Source organism: Dipteris shenzhenensis, chromosome 2, assembly GCF_047967505.1.
Source record: "Dipteris shenzhenensis isolate YYH24624 ecotype China chromosome 2, Dip_SZ_1.0, whole genome shotgun sequence".
In the NCBI taxonomy this organism is placed as follows: domain Eukaryota; kingdom Viridiplantae; phylum Streptophyta; class Polypodiopsida; order Gleicheniales; family Dipteridaceae; genus Dipteris; species Dipteris shenzhenensis.
Window position 1 is genome coordinate 30648740 of NC_141597.1, and position 18040 is coordinate 30666779.

At 43.4% G+C, this 18040-nt stretch overlaps 1 protein-coding gene across 1 annotated transcript in view; it reads right to left on the reverse strand.

Annotated features, from left to right (window-relative positions):
* The window catches only part of LOC147904608 (cilia- and flagella-associated protein 58-like), a 173686-nt gene that overhangs the window by 144929 nt on the left and 10717 nt on the right, over nt 1–18040 (reverse strand). Inside the window, exons 3-7 of the mRNA XM_087398097.1 lie at nt 14154–14352; nt 13687–13765; nt 13372–13568; nt 12160–12361; nt 11864–12007 (exon numbers count right to left, since the gene is read on the reverse strand). Of these exons, the coding sequence (XP_087254223.1) occupies nt 11864–12007; nt 12160–12361; nt 13372–13568; nt 13687–13765; nt 14154–14352 (821 nt within the window). The remainder of the gene's footprint in view (nt 1–11863; nt 12008–12159; nt 12362–13371; nt 13569–13686; nt 13766–14153; nt 14353–18040) is intronic.

Below are 18040 nucleotides of genomic sequence, written 5' to 3' on the forward strand. Positions count from 1 at the left end.
ACTGTTTGCAGACTTCCAAAATGCTTTTTTACCTGCAAAATTGCAACCCAAATGCAAAAGCCCCAATGTGTTGTGGGAAATTGCATACAAAAGAGGGCAAATGGTCTAAAAGCCCCAAACGTTGCACAAATTGCACTCTGCTTGCAAAAGCCCCAAATTTCACTGCAAAATTACAGTGTGATTGCAAAAGCCCCAAATTTTAGACAACCTGCAACCCAAATGCAATGTCTGCCCACAAATACAGAATGCCCCAAATTCTCTGCAAGATCTAAGCCAAACAATGGCTATCTGCAAACAATGCCTGCCAAAAAACCAACTACTAGAGTACCTGCTTGAATATAACCTGCACAGAAGTGTGAATGCCAACGAAAAGTACAAGAGCTTGCAAAATATACGGATATCCGTACTGTGTACGGATTTGCAGCAACCTGTACGGATGTACAGATTTCTGTGTACGAACGTATGGTCCTCCTTCTTGTACGGACAATCGGCCCAGATCTGTACGGAACAAGTAGTACGGCGCATGTACGACGGATGCATGGAATAGCTACGAATGTACGGCTGTACGGAACGGTCCGTGCAACTTGTACGGACATCAGCGCAAGAGCAACGTACGGACGACGAGCTACTATACAGGTTTCGTATAGTCGACTGACAATGGTACGACTGCACAAGGATGGCGCACGAATCGATGGTACGGACAACGAACAGGCTAAGTACCTGCAGCACTTTACCTACGTACGGACGCGCTACTTGCAGTACTAGCAGTATGGGCGTTGTACAGAATAGTGGCGCAGATGTACGGGCTTGCGCAGGTACAGTACGGACAGCAGGAGCGTGAGCTTCGTGAATTGAAGCGTGAGCTGTACAGTTGTAAGGAACTATTGAGCAGGGAGCTAGGCAAGAAGTTAGGAGCAGGAAGCTTGCGGGCTAGGAAGCAAAAAAGCAGAACCCCTGCTCTAATACCAAATGTTAGAAAAGAGAGAGTGAGAGAGCAGGAAGCAAGAGAGCTGAACGTAGTGCTTGCAATAGAAGAAGTGACTAATACAAGAAGTAGGATGGGTTTTGTGTAAGTGACAAAACCTTATCCTTCACTAACCGTAGTTAGTGAACTAACTGTGGTTAGGGGGAAAAACCTCTAAATGAGGGAAAAGTGCCCCTAACCTATTTATTACATTACATTGGTCACTGCTGAATTATAATAATAATTCTAACAAGATCATGAGAACCTATGAGAAGGAGTGGGATCTTGCTTTGCACTGGGCTTTATGGGCTTACAGAGTTGCAATAAAAGAAGGCACCCAATTTTCACCATTTCATCTTGTTTACGGGAAAGAAGCTCTATTACCCTTGGAAGTAGAAATTCCTGCATTACAGATGTTAATGAAGATAAACGAGGATTCAATTTCTACTTTCCAGAACCGATTATTGGATTTGCAGGAAGCACAACTAGACAGACAAAAGGCGGTGGAACATTATGCTTTAATTCAAGAGGAGAATCAAAAGAGAGCAAACAGGAAGTTCAGGGATAAGAAAATCGGGGAGGGTGATCTAGTTTTGAGATACAATAGTAGTCTCGATTCTACCTTCAAGAAGAAATTTGTGACCAAATGGGATGGACCTTTTCGTGTGACAAAGAAATTCAAAAATGGATCATATCAACTTGAGGATTTGGATGGTCAGCAGCATAAGAATAGAGTCAATGGCTTCAGACTAAAGAAATACTTTCATAGGATCATGAGTGTGGGCGGCTGTGGACCTACTGTGATGAAACTAGACAAGCCGGAAGATCTCATGGATGAGGATATCTATGAAGAAATGCAAATCTTATATACCCCTGTCTGCAAGACATGAATGTCTGCAAACTTGGGGATGGCAAAATCTGTATCAAGTTTTGATCACTCTAAATAGCTGTGGGTAGGCACATAGTTGTACACATCTAGGGTAGGTGTGGGCTTTTGGCATTTGTGGATTTTTCTTTCACAAGCATGATGGACTGATGTATAGTTTTTTGAGATAATAAAGTATGTTTTGCAGGGACTTCATGGGAAATGATGTAATGCAATGTGGTTGTACCAGACTTCCAGAGCAAGGGTGTCTAGCGTGTGATCAAGCGAAATGTTTTTGGGGTCATGTAAAGTCAAGTCATGAAGGTTTTTTTTATACTCCTAAGTCAATGTGCACTTGCATGTTACATGAATTTGATATGTTATGGTGTCCATGTCAAAGGGCTTTTCATGTGTGTGTACGGGGTTGCATGCAAGCTTTAATGTGCATGCTAACCTGTGTGGGAATTGTGTGACTAAAGGTCCAAAACGTGCATTTAATGTGATTTGGGGGAAATGTCTTGAGAGTGGTAAAATGTCACTGATGAGGTGGGGCTGAGGTGGCTGGACTGATTGGGAAGGCATCCTGCACATGCAAGGTGGCTACGTGATGGATGAAGGGGAGCTTCTAGGCTGTGAGCTGGAGCTACGTGGAGATGGCGGCTGGGAGCAGATTCGGTTTTACGCTGGGAGAATCTACGTAGGTAGGGGCTCTGCGAAATAAAGGTGGAACGATCAGAGAGGTTGGGGAGGCTCGCAGTTGTTGATGGGAGGTCGTGCGTGAGCAAGAAGCTGAAACCTGTGCATGAAGACATCGTGTGTGTTGACAAAGAGAGCTTTGTGAGCTAGGGAAGTTGTGGTGGTGACTGTGTATGTGACAGGTCTGGGATTTCCACTGGAGGAGCTTGGAGTAGATGGGCTCCAGGTGCTTCAGACAAACTTTATGGCACAATTGGCTCTGGCTGGAGTCTTGTAGCAAACTCTATGGCAGTTGCTTGAGGTGCTTCTGCTGGCTGGAGGTTCAGAGCGACGCAGAGGCCTGTGAGCGACAGAGAGTATGCACCATGCGCTTCTTGGTTTCATGGGGAAGGCGTCACTACTACACGGGCTGAAGGACCTTGAAGAGGCGTGAGCTCCATGAGCTCTATGAGCATGAGAGAAGTCGTGAAGGTGGAGATGAGCGACGAGCTGTAGCAGACCAGCGTGGAGAGCACTAGCTATTGCTCTTATTGGGAGCTGCTGGATTTGAGGAGGATGACTATGCCGGCAGTTTGCTTTGGAAGGAGCTATATGGCTGTGGCGTCATTTCTGCTGGCTGGAGGTCCTTGGACGGAGGTTGTGTGTGAGTAAGAGGGTGCTGCAATGTGCGCACGGGTTGGCTAGTTGTGGTGTGAGCACTCAGTTGCTTCAAAGCTGGAAATAGTGAGGCCTTGGGCCACAGGCGGGTGCCGGGTGTTGCTGCACAGTGCAGAGAAATCAACTGATAGAATCTCCAGAGATGGCGGGCTGCATCATTGCTAGTGCTCGATGATGATCTTGGGAAAGATATGATAAGGTTAGCTTGTGGGTTGATATCTTGAAGAGTCACGAAGATAGCCTTCATGTGGGCTGTGGGTTCATAGTATTCTGAGGCTGACTGTTTTCTGAGTTTTGGGGGGAAGTTTAGTTCTAAGTTCAGTCTGTTTCGGGCTGTGTAGTCTTTTGGTTCTCTCTGAGTCTGTGTGATCTATGTTCAGCCAGTTTTTGTGGGGGGGTTGTCTCGGTGCCTAATATAAAGACACCTGCTCTGAAACCTGGTTCATAAGCTCATCATCTACGAGCCCACATTGCAGCTGATCCCTATGAAGTCTCGGCTATCTGACGTGGTGAAGTACATAATTCCTGGTTGTCTTTCCTTTTTTTTCTTATCAACCGGAGGTGTTGGATAGTTGGACTTGCTCTTTGCAGTATTGCAATGGAGGGGGGATCAGTCTACTCTTAAGTGTTGGGTCTCACACTCTTTGCTCTGAAGGGGGGTGTTGGAGATATTATAGCCAAAGAGTGTCTTGGTTTGAAGTGTTGGTGTGTAATACTAGGTGATCTAGTACTAGTCTATGTGTGTGAGTCATGTGTGAGTGCCATGTGTCATCATGGGACTTTTCCCATATGCACTAGGTGCTAGTGTGTGAGTGAGTAGCCTAGAAAGGCTTGTACTTCACTCGTCTTGTGATATACTTGATGAATGAATGAAAGCCTTCTTCATGTCTTCATTGAGAATTATTTCCTCACATCCTAACTCTCTCTCTCTCTCTCTCTCTCTCTCTCTCTCTCTCTCTCTTCACCATGTTTCCAACATTTCTGATGTGTGTTCTTCAAATGGAATATGTCCAACAATTCAATCTTGGCAAGCTCTCTACTGCCTGCCTCACCCAACCTGAAAGCTTGTAGGCTGGACTCCCTCTCTCCAGGTCAATAATCACTATCACAAACATAAAGGGCCACCACTGACTCACTTGTGTGAGCTCTTCTGTACCTAAGCCAGCTACAGCCTAGCTGGATGTGCCCTAACGTCTAGCTTAGGGAAGCCTAGGGATAGCAGCTAGGAACAAAAGAATAGAACAGCATGTCGTTATGAGAATCATTTGCATAATCACCAAGAAAAACACCTGGAATCCATTCAGAATCAATGGCTTGTGATTGGCTGGACAAGCAACAGGCTAGGAAGGACAATCCTAGATCAGCTTGGAGCAAGAAGGGATCAGCTGTAGATGTTGTTTATTAAATGGCATTCAAAGTTGTTCGAAGTATGAGATGAGTACAAGGTACAACAGGGCCCTCTTTTGTAAGTATAGGCCTGGGGAAAATATAACACAATCCTTATGGGATGCCACTTTCCCTCATTAGAGTTTTTTTTCCTAACTACAGTTAGGATCCCTAACCACGGTTAGTGGATAGGATAAGGTTTTGTCACTTAGACAAAACCTTCTCTTTTGTATGTTCTTTCTATCTCTTATTCAATATGTTTTGTGTGGCTTGCTCTCCATCTCTTTCGTTCCTTCAAGGCACGCCCACAAGAAGTGCTCCTGTCACCAAGCTGTAAATATTTCAAAGTCAAAGCATAAGTTGACCATTTATTGATCATAATTAATGAGTTCTTCTTTTATTTAATCATGTTCAAAAAGTTACCTTCATTTGGTCAAAGTCTTGACTGCGGTCAAAGATACTTAACCTCAGTTAAGTAAGCCTAAGCTCGATTAGGAAGACCAGGCTTCCGCCAAGATGGTTAACCATGGTTAACCAAGCAATTAAAGTGCTGACTTCGGTCAAAGAGTGTAGACTTCGGTCAACGAGACTTAGCTTACACCAAGAGGGTTAACCTCATTAACCAAGATGTGCCAACTTCGGTTGAAGAGACTTGGCCGTAATTAAGGCGCTTTGACTGTCGGTCAATGCCCTTAATTATGACCGAGGGTTGACCTCAGTCGACCAAATAATTTGTTCTATGGTATGTGCACATGTTTGCTTGGTGGGGACGCCCATAGTGTGATTAGTCCACAGATTCTTATTTGCATGCAAAGCACTAACCATTAACGGGTGCCATGGTTGTGCGCTTTAGTTAATTATTGCAGGTACCAAGTGGAATTGAAAACCCAAGCACTATGAAGCTCTGTCCATGTGACAAAGGGCTACGAAGACCTTAGAGTTTTGCCCTTTGTGGCATGTAACTAGATTTCAATTAGTTGAATTGACAAGTGGCATGTTGCCAAATGAATGAGCCTTGAGCTCTTTGTAAATTCATTCATGTCTTGATTTTTTGTAACACAGCTTCCACGCTGAACTCTCTATACTCAAATCTTTCAAGTAATAGGGGTCCAGCACGATGATTGTCCTGGGCCCTAGTGTGTTTGCAAAGAGAGAGAGAGAGAGAGAGAGAGGTTCAAAGAGTTGGTCCGCAGAATGAATGATGGTAGAGAGGTGTGAATCGTCGCACGGAATCTCTGGGAAGGTTTCATTGGTATCAAAGCCTTGGCTCGTTGTTTTACATCGGCAGTGACGATTGATCATTCAAGGTTACTGAGATTCTGCTCACGCATATGTTGTGGTAATCCGGTCGTTGGGGCATAGCCTGTCCATGCTCATGAGAAAGCGTGTTGCTGATTTTGGTTTTAAAAGAGGCGGAGCCTTGCCCATGGATAGGTTTGGCAGAGACCAGTTACCACAAGGATCAAGGCTCCTACTGAGATGCAGGATTCTCTGTGATGAACAAGAACGCTGACCTCCATATACAGTTATCGTTCAACCGGATGCCTCTGACGAAGAATGAGCATAATCAAAAGCGATCAAATTGCAAACTGACGTAAGGTCTGGGAAGTGCATGGACGCTTGCGGTGATCCTTGGTCTCCTGCCTAGATTCGAGTGTATTTTTGTCAAATGGCACCAATGGACGACGGAGGTTTCAATTGTCTATCAATTACCATCGTCGAGGCCTTGCTCGAGTTCTGTTGTGCTATAAACCTGACGTTTACCTAGACGTGCATCTCCGGTAGGCGTCACGACACTAAACGACCAAAGGGATCTTCTGACGCTGAACAATCTGACGGCGTGGATACGGCACGACGTAGCCACACGCAGAAGGTCTCTGGAAGGTGCGACGCTGGTCAGCCATCCAAGGTCTGAACCTTAGGCTTGACGTGACACAGGTGTACACGTGGCAGAGCAGACAAGCTTACATGTGGCAGCACGTGTGAAAGTTGACGTGGCACACGTGGGTGACTTGGCCTTGGCAATGACACGTGTCATCTGATATGGCAAGTGGCAAGGAATATGCTGACTTGGCAGCTTGCTGATGTGTCAATTGAGGTGGCTGACTGTGGTTAGGGTAACTTTGGGTCAAGTTAATTGCAGTTAGTTATCCATGGTTTGGTTAACCTCATCCAAGGTTTAGTTACTGACTATCTGGTTAGTTAAACTAGTTAAGTCAACCAGACTATGGACAGATTCTCTAGTCCCAGTTGACCTCCAAACAGACCAGACTGGTTCAGTTAACCAGATTCCAGTCTGGTTCAGTTACTTCAAAATCCAGTTAATCTGGTTAGAGGTCTAGTCACAGACTAACCAGACCAGAGCCAGCTAGTCTGGCTAGTGTAACCAGCCGGTTACTCATCTGGTTACTGTCCCCAAAAAAAAAAAAGACAGTTGCAGAGACAGTGCTTGCCATCAATTTACACCTACCTGTCAATTATCTCCTTTCAGATAATCAGCAGAAAACACAGAAAATCAGAGTTTTGCAGAAATATAAGAGATACATGCCTTCGTACAGAGAGAAGGGAAAACAGAGGCATTCTGGGTGCTTTTTGCAGCAGTCAGGAAAAGGGGAACACAGTTGTTGATACTTTGGCAACCTTGTGGGTTTATGCTTTGCATTGACAGCCTGTTACTGGCCAAGTTGTGAATGCAATACACCTTTTGTTGAGGTATTTTCTCTTTGAAGGGCAAAGGCTGAGTGCATCACTACACAGTGTGTGTGAGTTTGCAGATCTCAGACAAGTTGCAGTGATGGCTTCACAGCAGCATGCCCAATCATCCCATGAGGGAATGGCAGAGTCTGATCAGGTACAGCAGGCAGAGGCTATGCAGATAAATAAAGAGAATGCCTACAGAGAGCTGATAACTCAGTTGGGAGAGGCAACAAGCAACCCCTTGTTTCGCAGGATGGTACAACCTCTCTTTGAGGAAAAGCCAAAAAAGCCTCCCTCTGGAGCAAATCAGGAAGTGATGGGTAAAAAGAGATCCTTGAGTCCTACTCCTTTTTCCACAGATAGTACATTGGGAAAGAGTAAGAAGTCTCGCCATAAGGACAGCAAAAAGAGAAAAAGAGCAGGTCCTCTTCCCAAGAAGAAAAAGGCGAAGCATCATCGCAGTTCATCCAGTTCGTCTTCTTCTTCTAGCTCTACCTCTTCATCCTCAACATCATCTTCTTCTTTTGGATCTTCAGAGCCAAAGCATAAGAAGAAGAAGAAGAAGAAGAAGAAGAAGTCCAGTAGGAAGGCAGAGACTAAAGAATTCAAAGATGGTGGGAAGTCAGTGAGATTTGCCACTTACAATGGCTAGTATGGCCAAGCTGAAAAGGCAATGCAGTTCTTAAGGCAATTTGATGCTGCCCTCAGCCTGGAAAATTTTAGTGAGTCCTCGAAGCTCCGTATGGTTGGTTTGCACTTGACTGGTACAGCCAGTGCATGGTGGATAGCTTAAACAGCTAATTATGTAGCCCCCAGGAAATGGAAGGACTTCAAGAAAGCTTTCTATAACCAATTTATTCCCAAACAGTTTCGGGATCATGTCCTTGGTTGGGAGAGTATACATATGGAAGCACAAGATACAGTTGAGTCTTACAATTAGAAATTTTGGGACTCCTACTTGCAGGTTTCACCTTTCAAGAAAATCTCTGATAAGACTCAGCTCAGGAAGTACCGGGCAAGACTCACTCCAAAGATACAAGCCCACGTGAGCACTAAGGATATCAAAGAAATTTCAGATCTTATGAATTCAGCCAATGTGGCTAGTCTCGTGTACATGCAAGATCCTACTAGTGTGCCTTCACTACATGCAGTGATACCAGGGGATAAAAAGTCAGCGACCCCCAAGTTTGAATTAAGAGAGTTTCCCAAGGCTCAGAAGAGGGGATTTCAGCCTCAGAAGCCGAAAGGAAACCGGGTGCAAAGGCCCTATAAGGGAAGACCACAGTTTACCCCTGAACAGATTGAAGAGGGTAAATGCTTCAGATGCGGCAAAGAGAGGCATGTGGCTGCGCAGTGCCCAGAAAAGCCTTCAACTCCGAAGGGAAAAAAGGTAGAGAAGCCACAGGGACCGCACAAGCCAATGGCGGGAGAAATTCCTGATATACTGGATCATGTTTCAAACCTAGAGGAACGAGAATCGCTGCTATCATAGGGCAGAGTCAGAAACCAGCAAGCGTTGATTTTATTTGATCCAGGGGCTACCGATAACTTTATATCAGAGGATTTAGCCCTGAGGCCGGGAATAAAGATGGAGGAATTGGGCAGGGCTCTGGATGCTAACCAAATGTTCTGTGGAAACCCTGTGCCCGTCACTCCCTTGATAGGGAAGCTCTTTCTTCATGTATAGAGTTATGTGGATCCGGAAGACTTCTTCATTTCTCCACTGAAACATCACGATGTAGTCTTGGGTATGCCTTGGTTCCATCGCAAGGCAGTGAAGTTGACTCTTCCTGAAAGAGTGCTGGAGTTTGTACATAGGGGCAAAGTACATCGTGTGGTTGCTAGGAATAGAGGAGAAACTATTCCCATTGTATCAAATAGTTCTGTTGGAAAAGAAATAAAGTCTGCAATTTCAGCTTACATGGTTTTTGTAAAAGAGAGATGTGGAAATGCATGCTGAAATAAGTGAGGCAGATCATAATAAGTTTCAATTTCTTGAAAATTTTAAAGATTGTTTTTCTGATGCTTTGCCAGGGGAGCTACCCCCTGAGAGACCGGAAGATCATGGCATAGAAATCCTGGCAGCGAATAGGCCTCCATACAGAGTTAGTGCAACTCAACGAGAGGAGATTATGGCTCAGGTGCAAGACTCGTTGTCCAAGGGGCTGATTCAGCCCAGTTCTTCTTCTTTTTGCTCCCCTATACTGCTGGTACAGAAGAAAGATGGTTCATTCCGTATATGTGTCAATTATTGTGCTCTAAATAAAATGACCATTAAGAACAGATTCCCTATTCCGCGCATTCCGCACTACTTTTGGGTTGTATGAGTATCTGGTGATGCCTTTTGGATTGACTTATGCCCCAGCTACTTTCAATAGGATGATGGATCGTATCTTCGGACCCTACAGACAGTTCACTGGTACCTTCTTCAATGACATAATTGTCTTCTCTAAGTCCGAAGAAGAGCACAAGGAACATCTTGCTACAATATTTCAAGAGCTGAGAAATCACCAGCTCTATGCAAACAACAAGAAAAGTGAATTCTTCTTGGAAGAGATCCATTACTTGGGGCATATAATATCCAAAGATGGGATACGCATGGATCCGGCAAAGATCCGAGCCATTCAGGAATGGCCAGAGCTGAAAACTGTGCATGAAGTCTGTAGTTTCCTAGGCCTATGTTCTTACTACAGAAGATTTATCAGGCATATTGCGGATATAGCCGCTCCACTCCACGATCTTACTAAGAAAAATGCAGCTTTCAGATGGGGAATTCCACAAAAGACAGCATTCACCACACTCAAAGAGAGGCTAACCATAGAGCCAATCTTGATAGTTCCAGATTTGTATCAGCCATTTGATGTGGATTGTGATGCTTGTGGGGAGTGTGTTGGGGCTGCATTGCATCAGAATAGTCATGTAGTGGCCTATGAAAGCAGAAGACTCTCCATGCCCCTTCAAAGGTGAGATTGACACTCATTCTAGTGATCAATGCCTTGGCATCTACCATCGGAGTGTCGCCCACTGTTAGGCCTTTAACAAGGACATTCAATGCTTTGCTATTCCTTTCTTCTCCTCCTTCAAGGCGCCAACATAAATTACTTTTTTGGGGCAGATGTGCCTTTCTTGATGACTTCTGTCCATTCCTTCATCTATGCTTCCCCCCCCCAATTATTTGTCTACAGATAGAGAAAGAGAGATCTATTAATGTCTACAGAAGACCTCACGGCTCTATGAGACAAAGTACAAACACCAAAAAGTGACTTACTATATCTGGATAACCAGTAAATCGAGGAAGTGCATAAAGCTCCCCTCCTCCCGAATTATTATAAAGCATAGCTACATTCTAATACTATCATACGACGGCCTTTAGCATCAATTTAAGACTGAGAATCTTTGGGTTTGGATTTGAAACCCTAATAAGCACTTGCCCATCCCGATAGCATTTGCATGCTTTGTGTGCTTCCTTAACTTTGGTGACTTAATGGTTTCTTTGTTTGGGCTGGATCGGAGTGAGCTCCTCAGATATCCAAATCTTTGTACCCTTCAACTTATATGTTTGTCTGAGGATCTTAACTCTTGCTACCCTCTCTTTTAAGTAGACCTGTGCTTGTGTTCCCTTTTGACTGATACTGCAAATATCATTTTCGTGCCATCCAAACTTGTGGTACTTCCTTCTTGAGGCATATGATTATGTCATCCATGTCTTTCTTCTCATCATCAAGGCAACCATCTTTCGATCCCCCAATGCGTAAGATCATTCTATTATACAAAGGTTCCTGCTCTTTTACTTCCATATAGAGACAAACTTTATTTACTTTGTTGCTAGCATCAGCAATCATCTCTTCTTTGATAGAACTTACCTTGATTGGTAATCATCTCCTTAGCCCTGGAGACAAACTGTGGTGCTGGTGGAGATACACTGCATTTGTGTAATAATTCTGCCATAATTTCATGAATTCCACTGCTTTCCATGTCCTGCACTTTCCTCCCAAGAGCTTGCAGCTCTATTATTTCTTGTTGCAAGTAATAGAATTGCCACTATGGATCAGAGTTAATCATCCTTTGGTATGTCTTTGCGTAGGGGCTAGGTGCCTTTGCAATAGTTGAGTACGAAGGCTTGCCAGCTGGGGTCGAAGTTGCAAATACCCTCACCTTGGGAAACTCCATAATGGCATGTTCTTGTTTGTGTACCCCTCTGCTGAGGCGAACCCCATGCTTGGGCTAGAGGTTCAGCCCAACCCAGAGTGGGAGCTGCAAGCTACTACAAGCTGCTGGAGAAACGACCTGAGCGGCCTGGAGACGACCTGGCTGCAAGCTGCGAACTGAACTTGAGCTTGAAACTGCTACAAACCTGCTACGAAATGGAGCTGCTGCTCCCCACGACTTGGCGCTGACTGTCCTGCTACCTAAATCTTGTTGGCTGTATAACTTGACTGGTGGCAGCTTTCTTTTGCAGTTGGCGGCGGCTTTCTTTTGCTGTTTGGCAGTGCTTGAGTTCCGGAAGCTAGGCAATGGATGGATGGAGGGAGGGAGAGAGAAAGAGAGAGAGAATCACAAGCTCACAGACGAAAAAGTGATTTGGTGCTGGGAGTTACCTTGTTTACTCGTACAACTTCAGCTTTCACTGCTTGTATTTCATCATCCTTAATCTTTAGCTCCACTTGCTTCTGGCTGTTCTCTGCCAGTAATTGTGTATTTGCATGAATTTGTTCTTCAAGATCACTATGGAGTTTTGTAACCTGTCCTAAAGCACCATAGGAAAAAGGTAAAAAAGTCATGCATCACAGCATCTGCCAGAAACGTTTTATTTGGATGCCTTGGCACCCCATTACAATACTTGGGTTTTAAATCTTGTTTGGTCACTGAGGAAAAGCATATTTTTGCAATAGACCTTCTGGTTAACTGCATCGAATTCCTTTTGTACTTTATCAGCAAGCTGCTTTTGTTCACGAAGCTGGTGTTCAAGCTTCTCCACCTGTTCCTGGCTATCTGCAACATCCTGCTGCTTAGATTTTATATCATTTTGCTTAGATTCTAATGACATCTTGAGTTCTCGGATTTCCTTCTCCATTCTTTCCTTTTTCTTCATTTCCCTGCATGGTGCAAGAAACTAGTTCAGCTGTAAATGTGAACATTATATTCCATTTGTCCTGTGCATTTTTTGGGAATCCTACGAATCTTTATCCCAAACCCTGGAAATACCAAATGTAGTGATCCGCAAAAGTGAATTTTCAAAATGCCTTCTCAATGTAATCCTAGGGCCTTTTCCCAAATGCCATTATGTTATGTTAGTAAACTTAACATAACTACTTCAATTACATTAAAGTTAACCTTAAAAGCATAATTCCATTTCCATTGGTACCCGTTATATTATCATGAACTGGTCCTAAAAGAAATTTCGATCCTTTTATGGACAAAATGGCGTATCTTTACACTATGATGTCCATTCTCTAAGATTATGATCATAATGGATACTTCTTTTCACGGGATTTCAAAGTAGTACCCAAATCTATAGTTTTGATTTAGTTTTGACCCTAATCTTAAGTAACATTCCTGCTGCCCACCGTCAACTTGAACCCTTGAGTATGTATAATCTTGTTCTAGATCGAGGTGAACGTTTGAGTCCCATCTAAAGCCTCTATGCATCTGGACCTCCAAATCTGCCATGCAGTAAGACAAAGTGATGACCTCTCAAGCCAAGTCTATAGAAAGAGACTAGGGTCTGGGCAAAGAAACGGGTATACCAACTAGGGTGCTGAGCTGAGGGACTCCTCTTGACATGAGAGATCTCTGCAACCCCAAATGCAATGCTGAAAGGATTCTAAGGCTGTCAAGCATCTCGGGCATTTGAGGATCTACACCAACGTTCTGCCTCTGGGACTCCACCATCTAGAAGAGCTAGTAGAACATGGAAATCTCTCTCTTTTGGTAGGATCTTATCTCCAGAAGTGTGTCTGCATGGTTTAAGTGACGTCATAGATCTTCTAAAGTGCCAGTGGGTGTCCATTGTAGGCTCTGAAGCCGGCCTTGTATGGCATTCCAGATGTATAGTCGAAGAAGGACAACCATCTCATTTTCATAAAGAAGTGGACACTATACTTGCCTTTCACATTCTGCTTTCTTGGTAGCAATTTGGTCTTTCTGCATACCAATCTCATGCTCCATAGTGACCTTTTGCTCCTCTGCAATTCTCACTTTCTCATTAAGTTCTGTTATCTCTTTCCTCAGTTGCACTATATGTGTTAGTTGTTGATCCCGTTCTCTGCAGGCATCTTCTTTTTGCTTTACCAAATCATTGAGCTACAAGTGTAATGATGAAGTAAGTATTTATAGTTTTGCATCCTAATCTTCATCTCTGCATTGAAACGAATGAATAATGTACTTATTTATATCAAAACGATAATTGAATTAGGGTTACCTCTTGCTCCTGCCCAATGCTTAGACCAGTTCCTTGATCAATAATCTGGCCCAAATTCGCAATTTCTATCTTCAACTGCCTGTAAGGTGTAGTTTTGACCATCTCTATGTTGAATGTATCAATACCATACTTCATTGAGATAATGTAGAATGTTTCTCAAATATACATGAGGTCTTGAAGAGTTAGACGCAATTGAATTACGAAAAAATGTTTGAATAGCATCCTCTTTTCCCCATTCACTTGTGCATTTTATATCAAAAGTATATTACTATACTTGATGTTACAAATATATTTTTAGGTCGACCATTGCATTTTTCATGGACTTTTTAAAACCCTTTCTTGTGTAAATTTAGTAAATACTTTAAACATTATGAACATTTTGTTTCTTCAACCAGGTTACTTTATTAAAATGATTATCATAGGCTCAACTAGTTGCATAAGCATAGGTTAGAGATTTAGAATCGCACTGAATATTATCCTTGGCTTTTTCTTCCTTCTCTTGAGAAGCATCTACCATCTTCCATGCTTTTTCAATTTCTTTCTTTAAAGCAAGAATTGTCATTTGGTCCTCTTCATTCAGTTTTAGAGCATTTTGCACTTTTGCCGAATTGGCCAAAATATCATTGTTCAGCTCGCGACACTTTTTAATGAGCCTCTTCTCACTTTCTGTACGAAATTTTAGAAACATCCACAATCAAAAGACATAAACATGGATGGAGGTTAAATAAATTCACTAACTTTATCTGAACAATCTGAAATAGAACCTATAATTGCTAAGAGGAATTAATGCAGCTAACTTACAACAATGAAACTTTTCCATTAACCTAGAGGAACACTCTTCATCAGGAACATTTAGAAAATGATTCTAGATCAAAGTACACAGTACACAAGAGCAACTCAAATTCTTGCGATCATGAGCAGATAAATGAGATCAATTACTAAAGTAATAACCTTTTATTTCAGCTATAGAATGATGGACACTTCTATCTTAGGAGGACTTAAATGAAAAAGCAATCTAAGAAAAATTCTTAGAGTCATGAGCAGATAGATAAGATCATTACTAAGGTAATAGAATGATGGACAGTTCTATCTCAGGGGGACTCTTACAAAATGAAAAACAATCTAAGGAAATCTGTTTTGTTCCGAGTGGTCAGTATAGGAAAACATAAGGAAAGCATCCGTTCCTCACCAAAATCTCAGAATTTTGCAGACTGGAGGTTCGAGCAAAGGTAAATCAACAATTTATGTCAGTCCTACAACATTGAAAAGCAATCCATATTGGCCTTTTAATAAAAAAGTACAATCTACCAGGCACATTTTACTCTGTGTGCTCTCTCTTTCCTCCATGAGAGAAGGAAAAATAAGGTCTGTCTATATTGTGGCCTAGAACTCCATATTTTAATCATATGGTACAGGGGTAGAAACTATGGAAGTAGAAAATGATAGATATCGAATTAGTTTACAGTCTGTTGTATTATCATCTGACTTTACCAGAACCAAACATAAGAAATTGTTTGATATCCTCATACTTAGAAGTTAGAGGGCTCAATCAATTCCACTTGCAAAAAACCATATGTATCAAGATAAAGAGCCACAACCAATAGACTCATAGTAGCAAGTTCATTATGATCTGAGTCACGAAGCTTCTCACATAGTAGGATGTATGGCACTGGATCTAGAACTCTAGTCCTGAAGGTAACTCACCCAGCATATAGCTTTGGAAGCTAGTAAACTCATGAAGCAGTAACAACGTCTGCAATGGCCCTGAGTTCTGTACAACACATAGTAGCAAGAGCATTCCTGATACACAGTAGCATGAAAGTATTCCTGATACACGTTTTTAAAAAAAGATCAACTGCCTTCTTTTGCAATGAGTAGGAAAACTTCTCCTTTCAATTATAATTTAAGTACTTTTCTAAGTAAGAGTACAGTTTCAATCTCACGATAGTCACTCATAAGATTGAAAACCATAAACTCCATCATGCTTAGCAGGGACTAGCTACTATGACATCCCCACTAACGTCGTCAACGCCCAACAGTGGGTGTAGACCATAGTATGCTATCACACATACAAATCCACACACCCACACAAACTTGAGCATCCATTTATACAAAGTCTTCGTACTGAGTTTCTGTCGGCACTCCGGAGGTGAAGGATAAACTCAGCCATGACGAAGGCTGGCACTAAAGGAGAAGGCTAATCAAAAAAAAGTCCAAAATCTCTTCATTCAAGCTACAACTGCTTGTGAAGTCTAAACGATTTCATTTTAGGCGCATAAAGCTAGACCTAAAACTGGTATAAAATAGATGTCCACACTCTCATTCCCCCTATACAGGAAAAAAGATGGTGCACCAAGGGATCAATGCTGTCAACTTGCTTGTTTACCCACATTGCCATTAAGGCCTTCTACGTCACTTGAGCCACCCACTGTCAAAAGGATGGTTACATGGTGGATTCTTTCTTCAAAGATAAAACTGTGCCTTTTATGATGACACTCAAGACAATCTCAGTTATTGAATCACTCTTATATAGAGGAAGCAGTAATACTTGGTTCAATGGGAGCACTTGGAAATTTGCAGCAAACATGGTGGAGGTAGCTAAGATAGAACAGTGAGATGATGGAAAATACATTGTCCCTACGATGGAAGGAATGGAAGAGAGTGTAGCAAGCTGCACTTGAAGCATGCTCCTACAACCTGGCAGCTCAAGCAGTTTGATCGTGGTTCCAATGAAAGGTGGTGGAGTTGTGGAAGTATGCCCGCCTTCAATCGCACAGGGATTAACAGGAGCAACATCTCTGGGTGGTAATCCCAAAGGACATGGGGAGAGACTCAGGGAATGCAACAACTACTGGCTGGGAAGAGATAGACAAATGAATTCGATTTATTAGCAGTAACAGTTCAGGGTTAGTTTGGCCTAGATTGTGTATAAATTTGGAATCTTGTCAGCACTGCCCTGCAAGCAATGCTCTCCTTACACTTTTGTTAAAAAGTGTCCTGCAGTTATTTTAGGCCACATTTTACACTTTCTATTCTGAGTGAGTCACTTAGCTCGAGAGCTTTCGACCCTACATGGAGCTGAGGTAGATCTTGCTCAGATTTCAGCCACTGTCTTCAGTGGTACACAAGGCTGCCATCATATCTTTCCCTACGACTCGACACAGACATGCCCCGGTTGGGAAGATGCCTCAGAACCCCTGGTACAATGAATGTAAAGAGATGAGAGCTCACCTCACACACAAGCAGGCCTTGGGACACCTGACCTCATCTAAGGTGCATCGCATCACATGTCGGATGACACGACGTAAGAAGCGTACTTTTCTCACCCGCAGGGTTGATGAGGTGGTCACATCCTTTCAAGGGGGAGACCCGACTTTCGGATGGGGACTCCTATCAGAGGCGAAACGGCCCATTCTCATCACAGATATGCATGCTCCTTATACATCCCAGGTCAGATGCCACCAGATATGTCCTCTATGCCCAGACCCATTACTTGTCACTTGTTCACTACGCAGAACGTGAGGAATGCCCCCCTCCATCTACATAACCGGAGAGCACCAGATCATGAGGGGCTACGTACAGAGCACTTTACACATGGACAGGAGTCCTTGGACCTGGTTCTAGCGCAGCTATTCAACCATGCAGTATGCCACAGTTTCCCACCTACTTATAGCACTACCACCATTGTACCGATACATAAGGTGGGGGACCCCATAACTACTGCACTCTCATGATTGGACACACTCTGGATCGGTTCTAGAGAGGGCGATCAGTAGCCATACAAAGGGCTCTAGGACAGGCAGACTTCCGGAGACAATACTCCACACTGGATCACATTTTTACCCTAAGAGCCATCATTGAGGAGGCAAGTCGAGGCGCCAGAAGGTCTACACTTGCTTCGTGGACTTTTGGAAGGCTTTTGACACAGCCCCTAGCTCTCGCTTGATCAGGTGACTACAGGAGCTATATCTCCCAGAGATCATGATCTGGGGAGTGATGAGTTTATATGAGTCCGTCAGAGGGCGAGTCCGTGCTCCTGGGGGCCTATTAGACTCGGTTGAGAGCACCATATGGGTGAAGCAGGGCTGCCCCCTCTCTCTTCGGGCTCCTTGGGAAAACCAAGGTTATGATCTTCAACACATCCTAAGCAATGCTTCATCGACATCGACATTGACGTCAACATAGTGTCACTTACCAAGGGGAGCCAGTGGAGATAGTGTAGTCCTACACGTACCTAGGGGCAGTATTCACAGGACCAGTCTTCACGATGACCCATGCTTACGTACCTAGGGGCAGTATTCACAAGACCAATCTTCACGATGACCCATGCTGCCAGAGCACGACTCACACGAGG